Here is a 24,624-nt window from a genome sequence, read left to right as displayed (position 1 = left end):
GCTCACTTTGGCTCAGGTCTTCTCTGCCCTAGACCAAGAAGACTGGTTGGTAACGTTGGATTTGCAGGATGCATATTTTCACATCCCCATCCTTCCTGCCCACAGGTGTTACTTGTGGTTCAAGGTAGGCCACGACCACTTTCAGTTCACTGTGTTCCCCTTTGGCCTTACCAGAGCCCCTCGGTTGTTCACCAAGGTGATGGCAGTGGTCGCAGCTCATATACGCAGGTCAGGGGCTTCAGTGTTCCCCCTACCTCTACAACTGACTGTTGAAGGCGGGCTTGCCCCATGCTGTTGTCTCCCACCTTCAGACTATGGCAGACCTTTTGCATTTGCTGGGTTTCACTATAAATGTGCTAAAGTCACACCTGACTCCTTCTCAGGTGCTCCCTTCCATCGAAGCTATTCTGGATTCAGTGCAGATCTGGCTTTTCCTCCTGAGCAGTGACTCCAGGATATTCAGGCTATGATACCAATGTTTCAGCCTCTGTCCTGGATTTCAATGAGAATGACTCTGTGGCTGCTGGGCCTCATGGCCTTCTGCATCCTGCTGGCAATCATGCCAGATGGTGAACATGGGTTCTGCAGTGGAACCTGAAGTTCCACTGGGCACAGCCTCAGAGGAATCTCTCTGACGTGGTCCAGATCTCAGAGGGAACTGCAAAACACCTGCAGTGGTGGCTATCAAACTGCAGTTGGGTCAAAGGCAGACTCCTCTCCCTTCCCCAACCAGATTTCACGGTGGTGACAGATGTGTCACTCCTGGGATGGGGCTTCCGTCTGGGGGAGATGAAGTTCAGAGGACTCTGGTCGCCGGCGGAATCCAGACTTCACATCAACCTGCTGGAGCTTCAAGCAATCCGATTAGCATTGAAAGCATTTCTTCTTTCTGTCAAGGGGAAGATAGTGCAGTTCACGGACAACACCACAGTCATGTGGTATTGCAACAAGCAGGGCAGGGTAGAGTTGTGGAACATTTATGAAATTGCCCTGCATCTCTGGACATGGTTGGAAAAGCAGTGCATAACCCGGGTGCTTTAACACCTGGCAGGTTCCCTGAATAGTCTGGCGGACTAACTCAGCCTTAGATGCCTGGCGTATCACGAGTGGCATCTCTATTCAGAGGTGGTGATGCTGGCCAATCATGCCAGTTGGTGAACACAGGTTGTGAAGTGGGACCTGAAATTCAGTGGGTGCAGCATCAAGGGACTCTCTTCAACATAGTTCAGATCTCAGAGGGAACCTCAAGGGACCTGCAATGGTGGCTGACGAACCGTGATTGGATCAGAGGCAGAATCCGCTCCCTTCCCCAACCAGATCTCACATTAGTGACAGATGCATCAGTCCTGGGATGGGGAGGCCATCTAGGCGAGGTGGTGTTCAGAGGACTTTGGTCTCTGGCAGAATCTCTGGCCAAACCGCCAATGTACCACACCGACCGCCACGCCGGTAACGGCCGCCGGGCTGGAGATATCAATCTCCAGCCCAGCGGCCGTCACTCTACCGCCTGGGGGATAATGACCCTGCCTACCGCCATGGTTTCTGTGGCTCCCTTACCACCACGAAAACCATGGCAGTAGGCACTATCAGCGACAGGAAATCCCTTCCCTGTCACTGATAGAGGTTATTCTTGTGGCTCTAGACTGAGCACAGAGATTCTGGTATCCCGAGCTTCTGAAGGTGAGCATTGATCATCTGATCAGGCTGCCCCTTCGTGAGGATCTTCTGTCACAGCAAGAGGGGAGGGTCCTCCACCCAAACCTGTCAACTCTCTGCCTCCTAGCATGGAAACTGAGCGACAACAGTTGATAGCTTTTGACCTTGCTCCCGAAGTCCGTAAAGTTGGTGGCAAGGTGGCCCTCCCCCAAAACGGTGTATGCCTGCCGTTGGCAAAAAGTTTTAAAATATTGTACAGAAAAGTCTATTGACCCTCTTCCTGATAGCCTTCTCTTCATTCCTACCCTTGCCTAGCAGGGCTCTACTCTGGGAACTCATAAGGGTTGTCCCTCTGGTCTGTCCACCTTCCTGTAGCTGCCTGACCAACCCTCTTTATTTAAGTCCACTATTGTAAATAGGTTTCTGAAAGGGCTTGTACAAATGTTTCCTTCACCCTTCATCATGCATCAGTAGGACCTGAACCTGGTTCTCACGTATCTCGTGTGTGCTCCTTTCGAACCACTCCATAATTTTCTCCTCCGGCTGCTTACCATCAAAGTAGCCTTCTTAGTGGTAATAACATCTGCCCGGAAGGTGAGTGAGTGCAGGCTTTATCATCCAAGACTCCCTATGTTACTGTGTTCTCTGACAAAGTGGTGCTTCCTCCCAAAATTGGTGACCCCATTCCATTTGGGACAATCTGTCACCCTGCCCACCTCTTACGCTCCTCCACATCCCTCTCAAGAAGAGGAGCGACTACACCGTATGGATCCAAAAAGAGCATTGTGTTCTACTTTGACCACACAAAAGTGTTCCGGGTGGACGACCAACTCTTTGTGGAGTATGTTGGAGTGAAAAAAGTTCGGGCAGTACAGAAGCGTGCCATTTTGCACTGGATCATTCTCTGTAACAAGATCTACTACCCCTGGCTAAAAAGCAGCCTCTTGAGGGCTTAAGGGACCATTCAATCAGAGAAAAAGCTGCAAATGCGGTGTTAGCTTGTGGAATCCCAGGCCTGGGCATCTGCCCGGCAGCAAAGTGGGCGTCCCTGCACACATTTGCAAAACACTACTGCCTGGACAGTCAGGTCCGCAGGGACGGGCTTTTCGCCCGTTCAGTCCAGCAGGACTTTCTAGTTTAGCAAATTTGTCTGCAGCCCACCGTCAGGAGGATATGGCTTAGGTTTTTATTCAAAGGTAAGAAATCTGCAGCTAAAAGTCTCTTTCAGATGAATAAGTTACTTACATTTGGTAACACATTATCTGGTGCAGGTTCTTTACAGACCCACCATTGCCTCATCGCTCTGCAGATGAATTTCTAGGGCTAGGGTCGTTCCCCTTTCAGGGCCCTAGTTTTGACACACATCTGTCAGTTCTCTGGCTCTGCACTTCTGGCGTGAAAAATCGTGAAAAGTAACTGACGTCTGTAAGCCTGGGTTGCACCTATATTGAGGTGACAGTGATGTCACTTCCAGTGCCGACGATGCTGCCCTGAACCGACCAAAGCCACCCAGCGGCCTGCAGGGGTACTGCTCACACAAAAGTTTTTGGCTCCAGTCTGAGGCCTGGGTAATGTACAGGAAAGGAATCTGTAGGTAGATATTGGCCCTCATTTTAACATTGGCAGAAAATTCCGCCTACCGCCAAGGTGACGGCCTCCAAAAGACCGTCGCCGTGGCCACCTACCATCCATGATAATATGACCGTAGCCTGAATACTGCCAGAAGGCTGGCGGAATTCCGGCTACGGTCATGGCGGCGGATGAAGGTAAGGTGGTGCTGCTGCTGAAACATGATACAGCCTGGCGGTGTTCTGCTGGCGGAAGCTGGCCGCGTCACATCTCCTGCTGGAGAACCCCCTGCAAGCAGGTAAGTCAGGTCCTCCAACAGGGGAGGGGGTGGGGGATGTTGTAGGTGTGTGGGTGTGTGTGTGTGTGTCTGTTTTTGTATGCGTGCATGCGGGTGAGAGTCGTGTGGAATGCGTGTTTGAATGAATGGGTGTGAGTGTATGTGTATGTTGTGTCGTGTGAATGCGTGTGTGCATGTGTATGTTGTGTCGTGTGAATGCGTGTGTGATTTTATGTATGTTAGTGTGTGTATGAATGTATGCATGAGTGGGTGGATGTGGGTATGCGTGTGTGTATGAGTGTGTGTGTCTGCGCGCGTAGGTAAGTGTATGTTGTGGGGGAGGACTATGGGGAGTGGAGAGGGCAAGGAAGACCCCTAATAGTGCCAGGAAAGGGATTCCCTGGCACTGATAGTGCCTACCGTCATGGTTTTCGTGGCGTTAAGATTGCCACGAAAACCATGGCGGTAGGAGGGGTCATGATGCCGAGGATGGGATTGTGACGGCTGCCTGGCTGGAGACAGAAGTCTCCAGCTCGGCAGCTGTTACCGCCCTGGCAGACAGAGTGGTGCATTGGCAGTTTGGCTTGAGCCAAACCGCCAATGTCATATTTTGGGGAAAGGTACTGCCAGCCTGTTGGCAGTACCTTTCCCCAAATTACCGGCATCCGCTAGGGTCGTAATGACCCCCATTGTCTCTACTAGATAATGCGTTACCAAAGATAAGTAACTTGTTCATTAGGGTCCGTAAATTCACACTCTGGGTGTGTGTTTCTCCCAGATTGATATTTAATTGAACCCTGTAGACCTACGTAGTGCAAAACTGTACTTTAGTGCAGATTTTGTCTATAATGTGTATACAGCATAAGCATAAAAGCTGTAAAGTACACTGTTCCAAAATAAAAAGGTAGGGAGACCTAACTCTCTAGGAGCAAGAGCTCTAATTTTGGGAGCACTGCTGGAGGGTAGGTCCAACAGCGTGGACTGGTTGCTGGAACTAACAGCATCAGTCCTAGGCTTGTGCTTTCCCTGGGAGCTACATTTAATAATTTGGGTTGGGCGAACTGCACTTTGATTTTTGACCGGACACACAGTTGGCTTAATGTAAGTGACTGTTTCTTAGTTTATTGACTAAGATGACGTAGCATTCTCTACATTTTTTTGTTTTAGGAGAAGTTACATTTTGGTCCTGATGAAGCATCGAGGGATCCGGCTGGACCACTAGACGCTAAACCTGTTGACCCTAGATTCGAGGTTCTAAGATAATTTGTTCTGAAAGTGACTGAGCATGACTACTAATATTTCACTTTCCATTTGTTTTTAACCTTGGCCTACGCCTTATATTTGCTGAATAAATTGGTGATGTGATTTGAGGTTTAGAGCCAATTTTAGTTTTTTCTCTCTCCTGATTGTTTAGTGTCTGCAGTTAGCCATTGTCCCAAGTTAAGTCAATTACGGCAGTCACTATACAAGAACTCCGGCAAAGAGCCCTCTTCTGGGGAGCCAGTCAGACATTGCAGTGCCGGTCTGACGAGGAGCATTCCCGATGATGAAGCATGACATCCATTGCGATGTGTGAGGGCTCTTGCTCCTAGAGAGTTAGGTCTCCCTACCTTTTTATTTTGGAACAGTGTACTTTATGGCATTTGTGATTACTAGTTCGGGAGAATGTACACTGGACCATCAATCTCCCTGTCCCTCTCTTGTTGTTTAGCCTACAGCATAAGCATGACACACCTATACTATCAATTCCTACTCACATGTTGAGGCCTACCCCAGGTCAGTACAAATCCCTCAAAACACCCTTATGCGGCAGGCTGCCAGTGCGCAGATACAGGGCTGCGCAAAAAATGGTAATCTCACACATGCAGCCCACAGATGTTTGTGCACATGTGTACACATATAGCCTGCCCACTAGCTGTGCAGAATCAGCCTTATTCTAAAATGCGAACACTGGTCGTTAGCACGCTCAGTCCAATTACCATGAATTTACTGTGAGTGAGACACAGGTAGTGAGACTCACAATGTAAGCCTCAAAGTTAGGTAAAAGCAGAAAACTCCCGGGGGACTAACCTTTCCTACAACTACCAAAATCCAGGATTTACAAAACACCAATACTGTTAGCTTGGGATCATCCTTATGCCTCTTGTTTCTACCACATAATACTTCTGTCCCATCTCTTGCAGGTTCCTTTTCAACTCTGCTTTCTCCATTTGTCACTTTTCCTATCATTCTCCCTTGGTTGCCTTTCTCTCACATGCTCTGACAATGTCTTTTGTAAAAGAAAGCCTCAGTCCCCAAATCTCTTGTTTTAAATGTTTCATTCTAATGCGCCCTCAAACCTGAAAGTCAGACATGCTATATAGACGTTAAAATAAATGTTTTGTAAACACTAGTTAGTGGGCTATGATTTATCCAAATAATAGAGGACTGAAGCGCTCCTTTACATACCTGTTGCACCTTCTATTTGAATGAGCAATGTTTAATAGCCCGTATGTGGTGGGACAGGACTGGTTTTCCTTCTGTCCTTCCCCCGCTAAGTTCTACCACTGGTAGACAGGTGCTTTGGTTGGTTATAGTTAATGGTGTGCAGAAGGTATGGACCCTCTAAAATCAGTGTATATAATTAGGAATGTCTTGTGTTTTTTGTTTTCATCTTCAGGCTGGTGTTTTCATTGGACAACATAAGGCACCAGCTCTAGAGCAAAATTTGGTGGTTGCTCCAAACTGCGGAAAAAGGCCGAAAATGTATTCTAATTGTTGTGCTGAGGGAGTTCTCCAGCAGGCAAAATTGTACTTTGTCTGGTGTGCTCAAAATACTCACCCCATTCCTCTTTCTGCTTTTCTAATTAATTGTGTACATGTGAAACGCAAAGACGCCTTACCCACCACCTTAGGTTTGCGCTTGTGTTTAAGGCTGACCTTGTCCTCTCCTCTGCTGTCCTGACCCTTCATGCATAACTTCAAGATTGGAAAAAAGAAGATATCTTGTTACTTGTTGCTAGAAGAGCATTAACAGTGGAGATCATCACTGGAATAGACATAACCCTGAGGATTTTTTTCCACTGTAGCAGGGGAAGCATCAGTGTAGTCTCTCTCTTATTCTAGAGTTCTGGACCTAACATGGCGCCTGGGGTAGGATGATCAGGCGCTGTGTTTGACTCTGAAGTTAAAGGATAAGTACCCATTCAGCTCATAGGCATGGGATGATGGAAAAGCAGATACATGGGTGCTGGGGACCTCAGTGAATATGTTTTGTTTGTCATTCGGCTTAACCCTCATTTGCAGACTTAAACACACTTCCTGTTTAAAAGCCTACATTTACCGCTCCTTTGATGTCAGGCTGCTGACGCAGTTAGAGAGATTTTACTTATTCTTTTTCTTTTTTTGAAGTGCAGAGTCAGGGAAAGATATTCTGCAACTTAATTGCCGAAATGTGTAAATGCAAACAGCCGTTTAAGCGTTAAAGCCTATAATTTTATGTGCCATCGTTTTTGTGAGTTCATGAACACGACATACTTTTTTTCTTCAGATTAAAGTGCAGTGCTGCAGCATGATACATTCGGCGCAGGAATTAATTAAAGCGTTTTAGCTTGCAAAACCCCTCAGATGTGCTAAATATCGTCACTAAATAGCGTAAATGTAGGGTAAACTATGAAATGCTATGGAGTAGCACGCTGACATAGGGTTTAATGTAAACAAGGAAAATGGAACCTAATTGGGAAGTAAAAGACAGCCACAGTGGGATGGAGCTGGCCCCTCACACCACTCAGGACCGATGGCACTGCCCTTACTGCATCAACGATAGCCGCAGCCATGAAATGTCCTATTGCTCAGATGAGCTAAGTAATGATTTGGGAGGATTGCTGATCTCACAAATGCATTATCGGCACCTTACTAGGCAAAAGCAAGCCGCCCCACTGTGGATTTTTAAGGGCGTCTAATTTTCAGAAATTGGTGATGTATCTTTGCTTGGTTTCTCGGAGTGCGAGGCAATATCAGACAAGGACCTGCAAGTCAGACACTCCTTAAATGGTAATTTTTGATGTCCAGTGGCAACTGACTTGGTCACCCTCCTGGCTTTTCTGTTTCCACGGAATATGTGAACTTGTATGTGTCAGACACCATGTTTACCTAAACCAGTATGGAAAGCAGATTGTTATTGTGTTTGCTCTACAGTTGGTTGGAGTTTGTTGTGGTTGATTTTCATAACCAAAGAGAAGCAAGCTTCCGGACTCAAACATTTGGCACATCAAACACACCATTGGATACATATTTTCCAATTAGCTTGGAAACTATAAATGAGTAACACTAAGGAATCAACATACCTGCTTTTCTTGCTCTGAATTAACAGAAATTCACAAGAAACACCCAAGGACAACTGAAGCCAACCTGTTTCTTAATTACTTCTGGTCAAATAAAAACTATATTTTCTTTCTGAATTATGTTTAACACTATGACCACCCTGTGAAGCAGTGGCAATATAAATACTGCTATGTTGGTCTACAAAAGGCATTTAAAAACTAATAGAATTCAATGTTCTAAGGTGCAAGACGACAGTAAATTTATATGACCCATTATGAAGACCTCTATATCGTTTACTATTTATTGTAGCATTGTAAACTCAAGGTAAAGCTGCCTTTCCCGTTAAGTGGTCTGGGACATGTAACAAATCACTTATGTACCGAAAGGTCAATTGCACTTAAACCCAACTCCACCCGACTGTTCAAATGGGTGAGTTCAGAGGGAGCTCAAGGCCGATCTCCCAGGCATCGCCCTGACCAGTTAGTACAATCTTTCTCCTCTTGTCACCTTTCAGCTAGCAGCCGAGGTCTGTTGAAACTAAATATTCCTAAATACTCTTTTATGAGTGGTTGAGTGAACAACCCCAACATCCAAAGTCAAACGTCTGTAAAAAGTTAATAGAGACAAGACCCAGTTAGGAGAAGTTCGACAAATGAGGACATCAATTAAACTGCTGCAAAGAGAGAATAAAGGTTAGTAAATGTCGAGTATGTCTAAACAGTTAAATTATTTATACATCTAGAGCCCCCAGTCATTACTTTGGTTTAGGACTGTCCAGAGTAACTAAATTCTCTTTTGTATAAGAAACAAGTCTACAGCACTGAGGCTTTACATCTCTTGATGCCACATCAATGCTGCTTAAGTTTGCAAATCCCCTTATGCCTGAGACATTAATTTTGCCTCACCCGAGTAGCTAAGTGGTAAAATAGACATTTCCTCCTTTGTGTACAAAGTCTTGAGGTGAACTTAAACTAGATCTATTACACTGTAAATATATGCTAAATAAGAAGGGTGCCAGGACACAGCCCTCGTGCTGTTCACTACAGACCGACAGTTGGACTGATGAGCATTGTCCAGGCAAACACTCAAACACATTTCCCTGACAACAACTGGCTTTACATTTGAAAACCACCCCGGAAATTCAGGTTGGTTTACACTGAGAAAGGATTTAATAATCAGTAAACAGGAACATCTCTGGCAAAAATTTGGTATTGCCATTTAACAATGAATGCATGAAATACAAACTGGGTTGAGTGGTAACAAATGTTCTAATTTATAGGTATAAATGTTTTTAGATATATATGTATGCATATATTGATATTTGTAGAGCATAAACTTAGCAGGGAAGCAGGATATCACTGTACAATCAATAGTGGTGGTGGTGGGTGAGTTGGTTTCAGATTGCGCACAGCAAGCAGAGATTCACGCACATTCAAGTCCTTTATCTTCTCAAATTGCCTGTGAACATGGTTGCTTTGGAGCAGATATAGCCTTTGTTTGCAGCTGCAGACCAAGTGCAGTCTCTGCAATACATACTCCATGCTCATTTATATTTCTTTTGACTTTAAAAAAGCTGCAATCCAGAAATATTTCATATTTGACAAGCAGTTGTCTTACAGATTAGTTGAGAGCTAGCATGGTTTCAACGAGCGCCTTTCTTTGTCCTGCATCCACACTTTTACTATCTTGAAGATTCTTACTAGCTAAACACCCTAATAACCTCATTGCCACCCCCAGCTCCAAGGATTTGTGGAGTTTATTTGAGTACTCTAAAAAGCTTCACACTATCTCTGGCAGCTACAATTACCACAGAATTTGTAGTTCATAGCAACTTCGCATTATGTGCTCTTACGGATTGTGTGCACTATTGACTTCAAGATACACCAATTTATTTCACATGCCTTTCTATTGATCTCCAGCCCGAAGATGTAGCCTCACTGTTCAACCCAACCTTCTCCCTCCTTCAGTATGCACAGCACAGGTCTATATCTGCTGGTCTTTTCTCTGGTCCTTGGCATACATTTATCTCCGGACTGAGTAGTCAACAGGTTGTCTATGGTGCTGTCAGTACCTCCCTAGGATCTCAGTATATCATCTTGGGAAACATCACTTCTTTTTGTCTCACCCCTCTCCTCTTTATTTTTGCTGTTCCCAACTTGTGTCTGTCCTTCAACACATGCATGTTTAGCCCCCTTCTGTTGGACCTACTGTCAGTCACTAGTAAACAGACATCAGTGGTTTCCATTGTGAACAATATACAGAGTTGTTTGCTCAACAAATCACTGTTCACTTCCTCCTCCTCGTTTTCCATCTTGGCACTTCCGTCTCGGAGGTTCAACTAAGTATTTCTTCCATCACCAAAGCGAAAACAAATGCAGAATTCTTTGTTATGTTTTCCCCCCATTTTGGTGTCTGCCCCCAAAGTGCCTTTTGTGGGGTCCCCTCCATTTACAAATATACTTTCTACATCTGCACCTGCTGACATTCCATGCTTGTGTCATAATGAGGATCTTCTATTAATACATGTTGTGCTTAATAAAAAGCCTTGATTTGGTAATCATGGTTATTATTACTCAACTTAAATTAATGTCGCTCTATTTATCTACCTTGGAAAAATGAGTTTTTCTTGCAATATCTCAAACTTGTGACTAAAACATGATCCCATGAAAGTAAAACATTATGGATACCGTTGTTATATTTTAAAACATTTTAATAGTTGGTGCGAGGGGGTGAACTCCAGGGGACCCCCTCAACCTGGTACCTGGGCCTGAGAGCACTTGAGTAAGTCCGGAAGGGGGGTGTGGCTTCAAGTTTCATTACACCACTGTTACAATCCATTGCCTACTAACCAGTTGGCACTTACGTCTATCAGAATACCCAGCAGTTTATCTGGTCTGTAACAAGGCAATGGACAGTCACCCTGAACTGAAAACTTTGCTAATACATAACGACTTACTGCATATACGGAGCAGTGTGTACTGCAGTCTTGCAACGCATCTAATTCAAAGATAACTAAAGGGCACACCACTCGAGATGTACACAACCTCCGTAGGGTAGCCTGCAGCATTTTGTTCAGTTATGCGAGCAGAGGCTAAATATAATGAGTGCATCCAATTAAGGTATTGGCCAGGGGCTATCAGAAGCCTGCTTGGCATTAGCCTCAAGAAGACATTGCTTGTTGAGACTACAAAAAGGCAATAGTAAGTGTAAGGCTGTATCTGTGAGGACTACATACAACTTATCATTTAGAATAGCTATTTCACACTTCAGGAACACAGTCTATTTGAGACTCTTGACTAGGAATGCTCTACAAGTTTACAGCACACAAAGATACAGAACATCACAAGCATCTGCAATGCAGTGGGTCTCGTGTTTGCTCGTGTTAGAGCTATTAGCGTTATAAATTCCTAACTGGACTTTTCTTGTCACTTAAATTGAAAATGAAAAGTAAAACAGTTGACATAAGCGAGCCGATTCAAAGTGCCATGGCCGCCATGAGCATGAGCGCAAAGGAAAGACACTAAAAGAAAAAACAGTTCGCTTGCAGTCAAATGTATCGGCAGTCGTGCAATTATTCATGTAACAGGAGCAGTCTGCAAGGCAGTTACAAAAACGCCCCAAGGAGGGACAAACATAAAGCATTTACCAATGATAACGAAGGATTTTTAAAAGGCAAGCCCAGGAACAAGTGAAAGTGATGGGCGTGGTTAAAAGCCCACAATAATTACAACAGGTCAAAGCGCTTGCACGCTCAACCTAAAAAGGACTTTATCTACATCAGCAGCAGTGATTTTGGCTGGAGAGTAGAACAATACAATACAGTAGGCATACTCCGGATCTGCGACCGGGGTAGTCTGCTACCACAGGAGCCAACGCGGGCTCAAGAGACCGCTCGGACCGCCTTGCTGTGCAACAAGGGTCTTACAAAGCAGAAGGCCTACTGCACAAGTTTTTTTTTATTTATTTTTTTACCTTTTTCAAAGTGGTAAAACTAAATATTCCAGTTTACCTTTAAATCATGATGCTATGTCCTATAAGGTGATGCTTAGAATTTAGGCTACAGGAAGAGGAGTCACAGTAGTAGTATCATGTCCGGCGCCAGTGGATTCATGAGCAGGCTGGGTACCAGCACTTGCACTGTACTCTCATTCCTTAACACTGCAATTGAAGGCCCTCCTAATTGCTCATGGTATGAACAGACTATAGCACACTAGCCTCATGATGTCCCTGGGATCCATGTACAGGGTAATTAGAATTGTGTAAGGGCTGTCCCCATGCCATCCTCTAATCTCCTAGATTAGTTGGAATGAATTGGAGAGCACTGTGTCCATGACACGTGTATTGGATAGCTGTTCTAGTTTTAAGGAGCAGGTGGGATAAATAGGGGTTCCAGAGAGTACCTGCTCTTTGTGCCTGGTCAGGCGAGGTATGGGTCAGTGGTGAGTCTTGCTGTCATCATTGGTGGGTATGTACAAATAAGGTGTCAGAAACAAATCCCTCTAGACTGTAAGAGAATTGGTTTGAAGTCTGAGATAAACAGAAAGGATTCCCGGGGGTTCAGCACTGCATGGAGCTCAGCAGGGTCGAATGGCCTACAGAGTGATCAGGCAATGACCGATGGTCTGACTGGTGTGTTAGGTGGTTTTCAGCAATTTGTGGGTCTGTTTTATGGCCAGTTGCGGCTGTCTTTACTTTTAATTTCCATTATATTACTACAAATATTGCCTGCAGCAAACTCAAATCTATGCAACCTTCCATAGCTTTCAAAACACTTATGGCCTGATTACGAGTTGCTCATTAAATTCTGTCATATGCGTAAACCCCTGTTTACACACGGGTTGGAATTATGAGTTGTTAGGTATTTAACACATTCAATAATTATCAGATGCTTTAATTAACAGCCATCGTTAAATTTTGGAGGTTCAACCCTGCCGAAATTTAACAGGGGAAAACAACACAACATTTACCATCTCATGCAGATTTTGGTGCGTTAAATACCAAAATCTGCATGTTATTCCCTAACAATTCATAATATCTAGTATTTGTTGCCCTCGATAAATAACATACCCAGTGGTATTATTTATGGTACGCAATAAATACCACCTATTCAGCAATCAGGCCCTTCTACGGTGTGTCTTTACAAGTTCAAAACTGTCAGATTTGCAAATGTGGGCCACTTTTTAGGTATCTATTTTGCGAATTGCGGCCACTTTTATTTTCGTGCCCAGGCTTTTTTTTCTCCAGTCTGACCATGGAGCTCAGCATGAGTTTACACTGTGACTAATCTGCAGACTTACTTAATGTGGAGGTGTCATATTTAGATTGTATGCATAGCAGGGCATTACAGAAAATACCGGGAAACGTTGTATGTACCCTTTTTCTTTATCTGCTTTACCATTATTCTTTATTCAAAACAAAGGAATATTATAAATTAAGGGATAACAGTTTTGTTTTCCTTGTGAGTGTCCAACACATAGCCGTTACATGGAATGTGTCAGCGAATTGGTCTACACTAGTCTCTTTTTAAGTCTGGTGTTAGCCAAGACTTTTTGATTTTGCTGAAGTTATAGATATGATATATTTAATTATAGGAACATTCAGCACACCCTCTTCATCCGTTGATCTGTAGTTGTGGCATTCCATTTCTCTTCTGCCAGTAACATCATACAGCATGGGACACTCGGTCAGCCCTCTCCAGCCTTTGGCTAACTTGTGTGAATGAAGCCATTCTGCTCTTTCACAAGGAGTACATCTGCACATATTCATCAAAATACTTCCTTTTTAATACCATGAAAATGTGTTTTTCTTTTAGGCAATGTTTGTTTCTGATAGCTTCCCCAATAATAATGTTTTGCAAAATCCATGAAAAAAAAAAAGAAAAATTTGCAAAGCCAAAAGTCTGACTACCAGTATCAGACCTATTGCCTTTGCTAATGCTTCTTTGCGACATGGTTTGGATTCTCCATACATTTGAATGGAAGTGAACGAGGACAGCCTAGAAGTGATGTGAGGGCAGCAGGAACTGCCCTCCTAATGCTCACCCCATAATAACCATCATTTAGGAAATTTAGAGCGACTGCTCTTTTGTGTGTCTGTTGTAAAAAGCATCATTTTGTGATATTATGCTGAGCAGTGCTACATTCTACCTGCAGAAAGCAACATTGCTTGATATACATGGGACTCTGTAATCCCTGTATATTCACCTGTCTCTAATTTCTTTATAGCAAACGTCTTGTAGAGCACCTAGGCACCAATTATAAAGAAAATACACCAGAATTAGACTATTATAAGTTATTACAGTTGAGTTCTGACATCACAATGCCTGATGCCAGAACAGCAGCCGAGTTGAAAGGCAGATCAGGTCACGGAGCATAATTGAAATAGCTGTTTAAAGCAACACCCTTTTTTTTCTTCTGCTCTATTTTTTAGCTTACAATGACAAGAAGAGAGATTATTTTAGTTTCTGAACCCATTAGACAGAGAAAAGCTAAAATCTTTCTACACGTTTCTTCACATTCTGAGCTAGTGCAGCTTTATTTATTTATTTTTAAAAACTGATGTCTAACTGTTTCTAATATCTATTTGCAACCTATAACTAAGCGGTTTTTAATGTTTGATTTTGCATTAGAGGTTTCATTTTTATTCTTCATGTTTGCAAATATTCTTGCTCTTTCTTATGAACGAACTATGCACCAAGGTTTTAGGTGTTTTGTGTAAAAGGTGAGGGTGTGAACATGTATAACAAGTGATAAAATATTCCTGCCGCACACAAGGATATTGCAAGTCACCTCAAAGTTCCGTAACCTTATAAAGGGACTCAGCCTTCGGCCTTGTTTACCTATATCGTTATGGAACTCCTTGGTGACTTACAATATCTTTATAATGTACGTCAAGAGGGTACTTTATCTCTTTTAGAATGGTGATAAAAATCAACCTGCAAGAAATTAGGTGTGGGAAAATAGGGTTTTATCTCATGGTTCTCCATTCTCATTCCTTCAGTCACCAGTTATCCAACACTCTCTGAGGTATCTTATGTACAGATGTGCAGCCAGGGTCAAACAGGGGCAGCAATTAGGCTTGGGCACAAAAATACCACACATTGGCAAAGTAAATAGATTACTTTGGGAACTTCTGGCTTTGCCACTGGTTTTTAGTGCTGCTATGCAGCATGGCTAAAGAGGAAACCAAAAACAAAGGTGCTATGACAAGGTTGCTGTGGCCATGTCATTTTATGTGCATGTGCACCATGCATGCACATGCTTACGAAATCTGCGTGTGCTTTTTGTCCTTTTTATTTTCTGACTCAATTTGGAATTGTAAATAAATATATTTTAAAAAGGTAGTATAAAAGATTTTTTTTTTTTTAAAGTGGGTAGGGGAAGCAGCAAGGAGAGCAATGGTAGAAGCAACTCGGAGAGTGCAAATGGGAGGAGGCATCACAGAGGGTGGGGTCAGAAGCAACACGGAGGGTGGTGGGAGAAGTTCATAACACAGGCAAAATAAAGCAATGTGGAGAGCAGGGGAACAGAAGCACATGGGAGAGAGAGAGAGAGAGAGAGGGTGCAACATGGAATGGGAGAAAGAATATGGGCAAGAAAGCAATGCGGGGAGAAGCACAGATGGGCAATCACAACATGGAGGGAGGCGGAGGAAAAATACACTACTGACAGCAACATTGCATAGAACAAAGTACATAAGGGAGATGCAAGAAAACACGAACACTCCTTGAGTATTTAATGAAAAAGGAAAACAAGCATTTGCAATGCAATGTTTCTTGCATTGCTTCAGTTACAGCTATTGGAGTTGTAAATTGATAACTGGACTTTTCTTGCCACATAAATTGGTTAACCCTGTCTCATAATTTGGTCTTTACCTGCCACATAATTCCAGCGGCCCTGCATATAACTAAATCACTTCCATTTACCTTCAGCAGCACCTGCACGCTGCTATGCTTGACCTAAAAAGCCACCGCAGGTGCCATACAAAATTCTTTTATACAAGCCCAACTTTATAGTGTGATGCTGTATACTTTGGTAGGCACCTCTTTTCATAAGCATACCTTGAAAACTCATGTGCCAGACAGGCAGCATAAAAAAGTGACTAGTATTTCTTAACCTGGAAAATTTTATAAGAACAGTTGCATCCGTTTTTACATTAGTGACAAAGTTGAGCTAAAATTTCTCTTGTTGATACTACATGAGCAGTGCTAGTAATGGAACAAAGCTTAGATGTAACGTATCGGGTGCAACAACTGGACTAACTCTATTAAACAGTAGTGGCTGTTTCACACTTTTGTACTTCACCTCAAAATACATTAACCTAAGGCACATAGTAAAGTATGCCTGGTGCTCAAGTTTTCAATCTCAAAGCATTTTAAATGTGGTGCTGACATCCAATTTACGGAATAACAACTTGGTAGGAACGTGCTCCTATTATGACAAGTCCGGGGTGGTCAGCCATTGCTGTGACTACGTGTTTCTAATAGCGGGGTAGAAATTACCAAGTTAATGCATCGGGGTTGTGGGCTTGACTCGTAACTTAACTAATTCCCTTGATATAACCCCATTACAATTTGCAAAACAAAAGAGAAAGCCTTTGAAAACAGTAGTGAGGTGCCATGAATCGATCCGGTCACCAAAGTACATGAAATGCTAGTCATTAGTCGCACAAAATCACTAAGAAGCTTACATACCACACTGTGCAGATACCAGCACCAAAGGGCACTGGCTACTATTATGAAGTTATCACATTTCCTTATAGTAGCTTCATAGTCCATACAAAGGGATTTGTATTAACACCGCTGCATTCCAATACTTAAAACTCGTCACAAAACTGTCTTACCCACAAAGTCTAACCCCAGTCTGTCCTTAGGACTGTCTCATACCCAAAAGGTTTGCTCCCAGGTTTACCCCTAAACAAACATATTGTAAATGAAAGCTTAGCCATAAACCTGTTCTTCACAAGTTGGTATAGAATACCTGCCATCTATCTGTCCCCTAGCAGTTCAACAAAACTTCACAAACAAAACCTAGTCCTGACATTACTAAAACACAGACAATCAACACATTTCTGTCAAACTAAGAGAGTCATTAATGTACCTCCTCATTGGTGCTTGCATAATGGCTGGTATCTTTCAAACACTGTCTCCCAATTAAAACGGTATTAGTACTCAAACGATTCTTTGCTGCTGTACTCCACAACTGAACGGCCACACATTGTAGATACACCAACTTAAAAGCAGATTTTTAAAAATGAATCTTAGCCCCGTTAACCTCCCGTACATTCTCAAATCCCAAGGGTTAAACATGGCTCCACGGTGCCCAATACAAGAGCTTACATCGGTCGACTCCTCTTCAGCTCCGGCTGCTCCTGTTCTGTAAGCATTGGCTCAGAAAGAGAAACCCAAGTGCAAAGGATGCTTGGATATAGAAGAGGCCACGTTGCAGCCAGCTGCAGGTGCATATGTGATGACATTGATGGTTGGCAGCATATTTCGTAACGATTCTGCCAATATTTTGGGCGGAGGAGTGTTTATCAGAAATGCAATGGTAATAGTGGTCGGAAACAAGCAGCGGTGCAGGAAGGATGGCAGCAATGACGAGTGGGAGGGCGTGTGAGCCAGAAAGCAACAGATGGCTAAGCAAATGTGACGAAGCTAGGCTGAAATCAAGAATCCTCCACAAATTAAAAGCGAACCTTCGCCTAAGGAAAAAAAAAGTCCCCCAAAGAACATATGAACACGACAAAGCATTATTATGCAGTAGTTGGTCCCTGCTCCCAAAGAGAAAAATGAGAGACTAAGAGGCATGACTGATCACTAGCAAACAAGGATATTTAAATGACACTGAAAAAAGAAAATTAAATGCCTTTGAGCCCACAAGGTTGTACACTTACACTTGACCTAAAAAGGAGTGGCTGGAAAGTAAGCAGTGGAAAGATGCAAGTAATAAGACCATGATCCAGGGGAAGGACAAACTCAAGAAGAGGAGAGAAAGACCACACAATCAGTCTTCAAAGCAGGATTCACTGTGTTTGAAGGCAGCTCCATTAAAAGCTTACCACTTAATGTAATGAACACTATGTTTTCCCACTGCACAGTAGTTAAAATGTACAATGCAATCATATATGAAGTTTATATAAATCTACCAGTGAATACTCGCCCTAGGGATCAAAACAACATCCTACCATAGAGTTCCTTTTCGATGTTCATATACTGATTTGCATACAATGGGCAACAGGTTGATAGAGAACTAGAGGCAATGCCTAAATGTGTCTTAATCTTTGATATGACTTAGCTTTACTAGATACCAAGATGCATAGTTTCAGGTGAGAACAAGTTACTCAAGAGTAAACAAATGCAACCACAGGCCACAACTTTTCATGAAAACAATCAAGGAATGAATTGAAAATGATTGCTAAATAATCAGGAGCTTCTTTGTGAATTGAGAACCATGTTGAGTGAAAGGGTGGTGGTGAGTAAGGTAGTGATGATGGTGCGGGTGGCAGTGGTGAGGGTGGTGATGTGGGTGGTGGTGGTGATGAGCAGTGGTGAAGATTGTGGTGGTTAGGGTGGTGGTGTTTAGGGTATAATGGTGGTGGTTAAGGTAGAGTGGTGATTAGGAAAGGGTGGTGGTTAGGGTAGGGTGATAGTGGTTAGGCTGTTGGTGATATGGGTATGGTGGTGGTAGGGTAGTGATGGTAAGGCGGTGATGGTAGGGTGGTGGGTAGAACAGTGGTGGTGGTAGGGTGATGGTTAGAGTAGTTGTGGCTATGACGGTGGATAGGGTTTGGTGGTGGTTAGGGTGGAGATCATGGGTCGGCTGCTGGTGGTGGTTAGGGTAGTGATGCTGGTGGTTATGGTACTGATGGTTAAAGTGGCAGTGGTTATCAAGATGGTGGTGATTAATGTGTTGTGATTTGGAGAGTGGATGTGATTAGGGTGGTCATTACAGTAGTGGCGTGGAGGTAGGGTGGTTGTGGTTATGGTGGTAGTTTGGTTAGAGTGATGGGAGTGTGGTGGAAGGGTGGTGTAGGGGTGGCAGTGGAAGGGTGATGTGGTGGTGTTAATGTTGGAGTGGTAGTAATAGGGCGGTGTGGTGGTAGGGGGTATGGTGGTGGTGGTAGGATGTTGTTAGGTTATATGGTTATAGGGTGGTGATAAAATGGTGGTGATAGGTTGGGGCAGGGTGGTGGTGGTAGAGTTGTGTTAGTAGTTGTGGTGGGCTTTGGTGGTGTTTGATTCTGGTATACGTGTGCCTGAGTGGGTGTGTATGAGTTTCTTTGGAAGTTTATGATCTGCAATTTCTCAAAATAATAAAATCACAACAATACTTTTTCAAAAGCATACATGAAATAAAAATTTTAATGGGCAAATGTAAATACGGAAATAGGGTCGCCTAAGAAATGGGATGAGTTGCAGATAATGTCATTCCCTTCTAAAATTTGAATGATGAGACGTGAAGCAGCAGAAGGCCTTTTTAATGACAGGTGTGCCATATAGAAAAATAAATGTAAAAAATAGTTGCATGGGTAAAGATATGTATAACTGCTCTGTTTCCTAAATATGTGCCACCAGAAAGAGGGTGTTGCTCTTTATCAACCTCAATGAGGCCAGTGAGCATTTATGTCACACCACATCTACCTTACCAGCCCACCCCACCATCCATTAGCCTGCTTGCACCGTGCATCAGCAGTATGTCTCATTGTTAGATTTGTAGTCTTGCTGTACCTTTTGAATGATCAACTACACATCTGAGGAGGCAAAGTGCTGCTTATTAAAAAGGCAGTTCTGTCTCAAGAGTCCACACAGGTTATGTCACACTTGACAGCTACAGGCAGAGGCACATGAATGGGTACATGGATGTCTTGGAGGGTGAAATTATACCTATAGATAGGGTGGTTTGGTAGTGGTGGTAGCATAGTAGTAGGCTGGTTAAAGCAGGGTTCTCCAACCTTTTCTGTAGTGAAAGCTGCTTCTTGTCAGTGAAAATCTGAAGGCCAAGGGATGTGTGCATTGTTACCAGACACCCCAATGACTTTAAGCCTAATGTCCATAAAGCCAGGTACTATGGTTTGAACAACATATTTTGACTAGGGGCACTATAACATGGCTGCCATGTGCGTCAATGTGAGTATGGTCGGTAGTGATGTATGAACATGTGTTTAAATGAATGGGATGTATGTATATGTGTGACTGAAAGCCTGTGTCATATGTACCTGAGGCACAGGACAAACTTGTTGCCATATGTAGCACTGTTATATCTATAACATTCAGCCATTTTTTTAAATGGAGAAGTTTAAAGTGCAGAAACGTTTCTGCAAAAATGTTCATAATATGGAAAAAAATCTCACTTTTAATTTCCCTTCTTTATAAGAATGGCTGTATTTTTCAGTTATAAATATGGCACCATATCTACCAGACACTGCAAGCAAATTGCTTGCTGTGTATAGATGCAACACTTTGAAATGGGAGAAAATTAACCTGAAGTCAACTGTAGGTTTATATGGATTCCATAAAACTCATCGTTTTAATTTTCTCCCATTTCAAAGTGTTGAATTTAAAACAGCAGACATCTTGCTTCCAGTGGCCTTTAGATACAGTGCCATATTTATAACAGAAAAATACAGTCATTTGTTTAAATGGAGGGATTTAAAGTGAATAAACATGCTTCATAAAACATTAAGATGTAATTGGCTTTATTGAAAGTGGAGAAAACCCTACAAACATAATGTTTCAACAAAACAATTTTTCTTGACTTTAAATTCCTCCTATTTCAAAAGAAGGACTTTATTTTTCAGTTTTAAATATGCCACTGTGTCTACTGGCCACTGGTTGCAAGGTGCCTGCTGTTTGTAAGTGCAGACACTTTGAAATGGGTAAAAATTAAAATGAAGAGTTAACCTAATCATTAAGGTAACTCTTCATTTTAAATTTTTCCCAATTAAAAGCATCCAGAAACACGATTTTCATCTCAATAATGAGTTGGCAAGGACTTTGATTTAAGAGTTAAATATCTCAGTTTTTCAGTTCTTCACCTGTGCACCGACCCTGAGTCATAAAGCTGAAGCACTACTCATTATCAGGCTCTGCTATGTGCAGTCTGATGATAATAATGTAAAATAAAAAAGTCTTCCCTTAACTTTAAAAGGAATGCAACGCTTATTTATTGACACTGTACTTATTTAAAAATTAACACAAGGCTGCAAGCTACTCTGAAGGTGTCTGCGAGCTACTTGTAGAGTTAGTGCTTTAGGGCTGACATGGATGCCTTGGGAGCACACGGCCACGATAAATGTTCCTCCTCTGTCTGAGCTGAACTATGACAAAAATTGCATTATATGCAAGCTGAGTTGCCACAAACCTCACATAATGTGCTTGTTTTGTGCAAAAATTAGATTAGACTCCATAGGGTCAACGCTGTGATTTTTATTTCCCCCTCACCATTTTCATATGAAACAGAGACAGGAGAATGGAAGGAAGCAAGCATTAACACAGGAGAAGGGGAGATAACCTGCAAACACGTGCACTTTTATGCAGTGATACAACTATTTGTTTTTTAAGTACCATCAAATGTGCACAAGCAGTGTGAGGACACTGGGCACGAAAAGAATGAGTACTGGGGACATTCTCCAGGGAAGGGAAAAAGCACATAGAGGAAATGAAGCCAGCACATACTAACCAAGGAAATGAGTGATGAAGTACACCAGTAGTAAGCAATAGGAGGGCTCTATGCCACTTGTCAGTAAACAAAATGTCTTGCAGGAAACAGCACAATGCCTGGCTCAGGAGAAACCAAAGAATGCCTCCACTATCAAATAAGATAGGTAAAACAGTGGCCCACATTTGCAAACTGGGGAAATTTAAAACTTTTATAGACATGCTGTATAGGTATTTTACTTGGTGTAGCAGACTGTGTGCATTTGTGCATGCTATAGCAACGAGCAGTATCTGTGGTAATTTTGAGAAATTAACAGTAAAAACCAATCCACCAGACCATAAAACAGGCCCACAAACAGCCAAAAAACCCGGCCTACAGACCTACATAGTGACATGTCAGACCAGGTCTTCGGCACTGGCAGCTTGTCTAGGCTAGTCCAACCTTGTATGCAGTTACTAAAATGTGGGCTTCGCAGGACATTTATCACAACATTCCACAGAGGACACAGGTTTTTTTGTTACCTACTAAGCATGAAGAGTCTATATAGTTCATCGATACTGGAAACTGATTTAGAGTCATTTCGACTTTGCAGCAACATGACGAGGAAATAACCAACTGTTACCTACGGTTATTTCTTTTGATTTAGGGTGTTGCCATAAGTAAATATATAGGAAAAGGAGGAGCAACACTGTTGTTTTTTTTTACTTTTTGTCTTTTTTTTCATTCAGCCATTTGCTAGCGGTAACAATATACGCAAATAGGTAGAGGTATTCACTTTAATCTCAATATAAAATCAAATTGGAAAAAAACAGATACGCTGGTTCCTGCACATTACTGTTACTGTTTGCCCAAGTGCTGCTTAAGTATTCTATATAGCATGTGACAAAAGTTACATCCAGTGGTAGTTCACACTTTAAAATTCAGTTTCCCATAGGTAGCGCACTGTTAATATCCCAGTGACAAAAGCTTTCAAATTGTATTGTGAAAGTAGAGCATGTGTGAAATAGTTCCCCTTTCATGGCAGACAAATGTAAATTAATGCTGAAATGCAATAGATATTGTTTTCCGTGAACCGAGTAAGCTATGAATCATTACTTCTGCTACTGTTATTGCCATGAGGCTTCTCAAACATAAAGTTCCAGTTTCATGTATGACCATGCACTTATATAAACATACCCATGCAGGCATGATCTCTTAGACCTAAGTGCTGCATGGCCGCAGGCCTGACCGCCCCCGGGACACCTGCTTGACGGCTACAGTGCCACCACCTGCATGCCCACCTGCATGACTGACAGCGTACCCACTTCAGTGCATATTGCATGACAGATTGCAAGGCAGCTTGTGGTAACTTTATAGAACGGGTTGGAGACGGCACCTACGACACTGCTCACAAACCGCATCACAGCTGCATGAAACAGCATGACGACGTAACCCCAGACGCATTGCAAAAAGGGTTGCATAAATACTGCTACGATACAATACAGTGCATGTTCGTGCAATAGAGCACGCAGGAAGCATCACTCATTATTGACTCGTAAATGTGGCGCTCATACATGTCCACGCGCTGTGGCACCAAGCAATTAAAACTCTGTGCCTTTCCATAGCAGCTTGAGTCCTTCCTGTTTGATTTCCTCATTTGAACTATTTCCCTCCCTTCCTGTTTTTCTGCGTTGCAGGTTTACTGTAGAAGCCTGGCTGTGAGAAGAGAACGTGGGGACTGTTGGACAACAACACTGCGCACGAGGAGTGTTCCTGCCGAGACTAGAGAAAAGTGGGTGTGCAAAAAAAAAAGCCGCTTAAACATCTGCTTCCAGAGTGGACACATAAGCACAGCTGTGGCAATCAACTTTCGTTGTATATAAAATAATATAGGGCTTTCCAGTTCCAGTTAAAAGCCATGGAATTCCAGAACTATACCTACCCGTCCTATGGACCGTATGCAGAGCCACCGTCTGGGAGCACTCTGGTTTTCTCCCAAATGGTGCACGTGTTTCTCGGAATGGTACAGCCCAATGCCTTCCCTCCAGGTAAGACAACCTCTTCAGATTTATGCTGATGGTAATAACCTGTCTTGCAATTGCTTCGGCGTCATTAGCGATAACTTACTGTAGAACCACTGACAGCTTTGGAAATGTTAATTAGCATCTGCTCCAGGTGGTATTTTGTCAGCTTTACAAGGACTGTAACGTTTCCTTACTATTTATGTTTGGGTATATTCCATTACCTGTGGTGCTTAGCCAGACTGCAGGGATGAAAGGCGCTCACGTGGTTAATGTCTGCAAGTAATAACATTTTCTGATGGATACAACTACCTGTGGATTCCTCACCTCATGAATACTCCCATGGCGCCAGCATTCTACGGAAATCTTCTTACTAGTCTCTGCACGTCGACGAGGACGTCACTGTCTCGCACGCGACGCCGTCTGACGTCATACAGGCAATAAGAGGTCCTCGACGACGTGCGGACGTCAGTTCCCTTTTTTCCGTGCATTCGAAACGGTTATCTTCGAGGGAGCAACTGTTACTCTTGCGGTTACAGTGTATATCTTGCTGCGTACTCTTTCTCCGTGGAAATAATGTCGCAGAGAAAGTCTGGATTTAAGCCTTGTCGTGAGTGTGGAGGCAAGATGTCGGTGACGGATCCTCATTCCGATTGCCTTTGGTGTTTGAGCTCCGACCACGACGTCTCGACTTGTGATTCATGTCAGCACATGAATCCGAAGGCCCTTAAAGAACGTGAGGCGAAGCTGTTTATGGCCAAGTCAAAGGAGAAGCATCACAAGAAGTCTTCTCCAAAACATCGGCGTCATCGAGACTCCCGGCGCCGTAGAGAATCTCGGCGTCATTCAAGGGAGGCTCGTTCCAGGTCTCCGGATCGGCGCCGAAAGACATGGGAGGTCAGCCCCACGGTGACGCCGCATCCTTCGACGCCGTTGCCCTCTCCGGCGTCACCAACTTCGCCTGGACAGGCGTCGGTGATTGAGGTATTGGAGCCTCAAGTGTTTTCTCCGGCGCAGACGCCGAGGCCGGAGTCGGGGTCGCCTCCGAGACAGGCACCCCAGTATCCGGCTTTTCCCACCCCTGGAGCCGATAGTTCCGCATTCTTGAATGCGATGTATGCCATCTTCCAACAGATGGCTCCAGGGGGTGCTCCGGCTGGGC

General features: G+C 43.3%; 1 protein-coding gene across 1 annotated transcript in view; it reads left to right on the top strand.

Annotated features, from left to right (window-relative positions):
- LOC138300336 (prominin-1-A-like) overlaps window positions 1-24,624 on the top strand; it is a 475,106-nt gene that overhangs the window by 48,779 nt on the left and 401,703 nt on the right. The window contains exon 2 of the mRNA XM_069239581.1: window positions 23,139-23,489. Within this exon, the coding sequence (XP_069095682.1) occupies window positions 23,360-23,489 (130 nt within the window). The 5' untranslated portion in view covers window positions 23,139-23,359. The remainder of the gene's footprint in view (window positions 1-23,138; window positions 23,490-24,624) is intronic.

This window comes from Pleurodeles waltl, chromosome 6, assembly GCF_031143425.1.
Source record: "Pleurodeles waltl isolate 20211129_DDA chromosome 6, aPleWal1.hap1.20221129, whole genome shotgun sequence".
NCBI lineage: Eukaryota > Metazoa > Chordata > Amphibia > Caudata > Salamandridae > Pleurodeles > Pleurodeles waltl.
The sequence above is the reverse complement of the archived record's forward strand: the minus strand, read 5'-3'. Positions and strand labels throughout refer to the sequence as shown.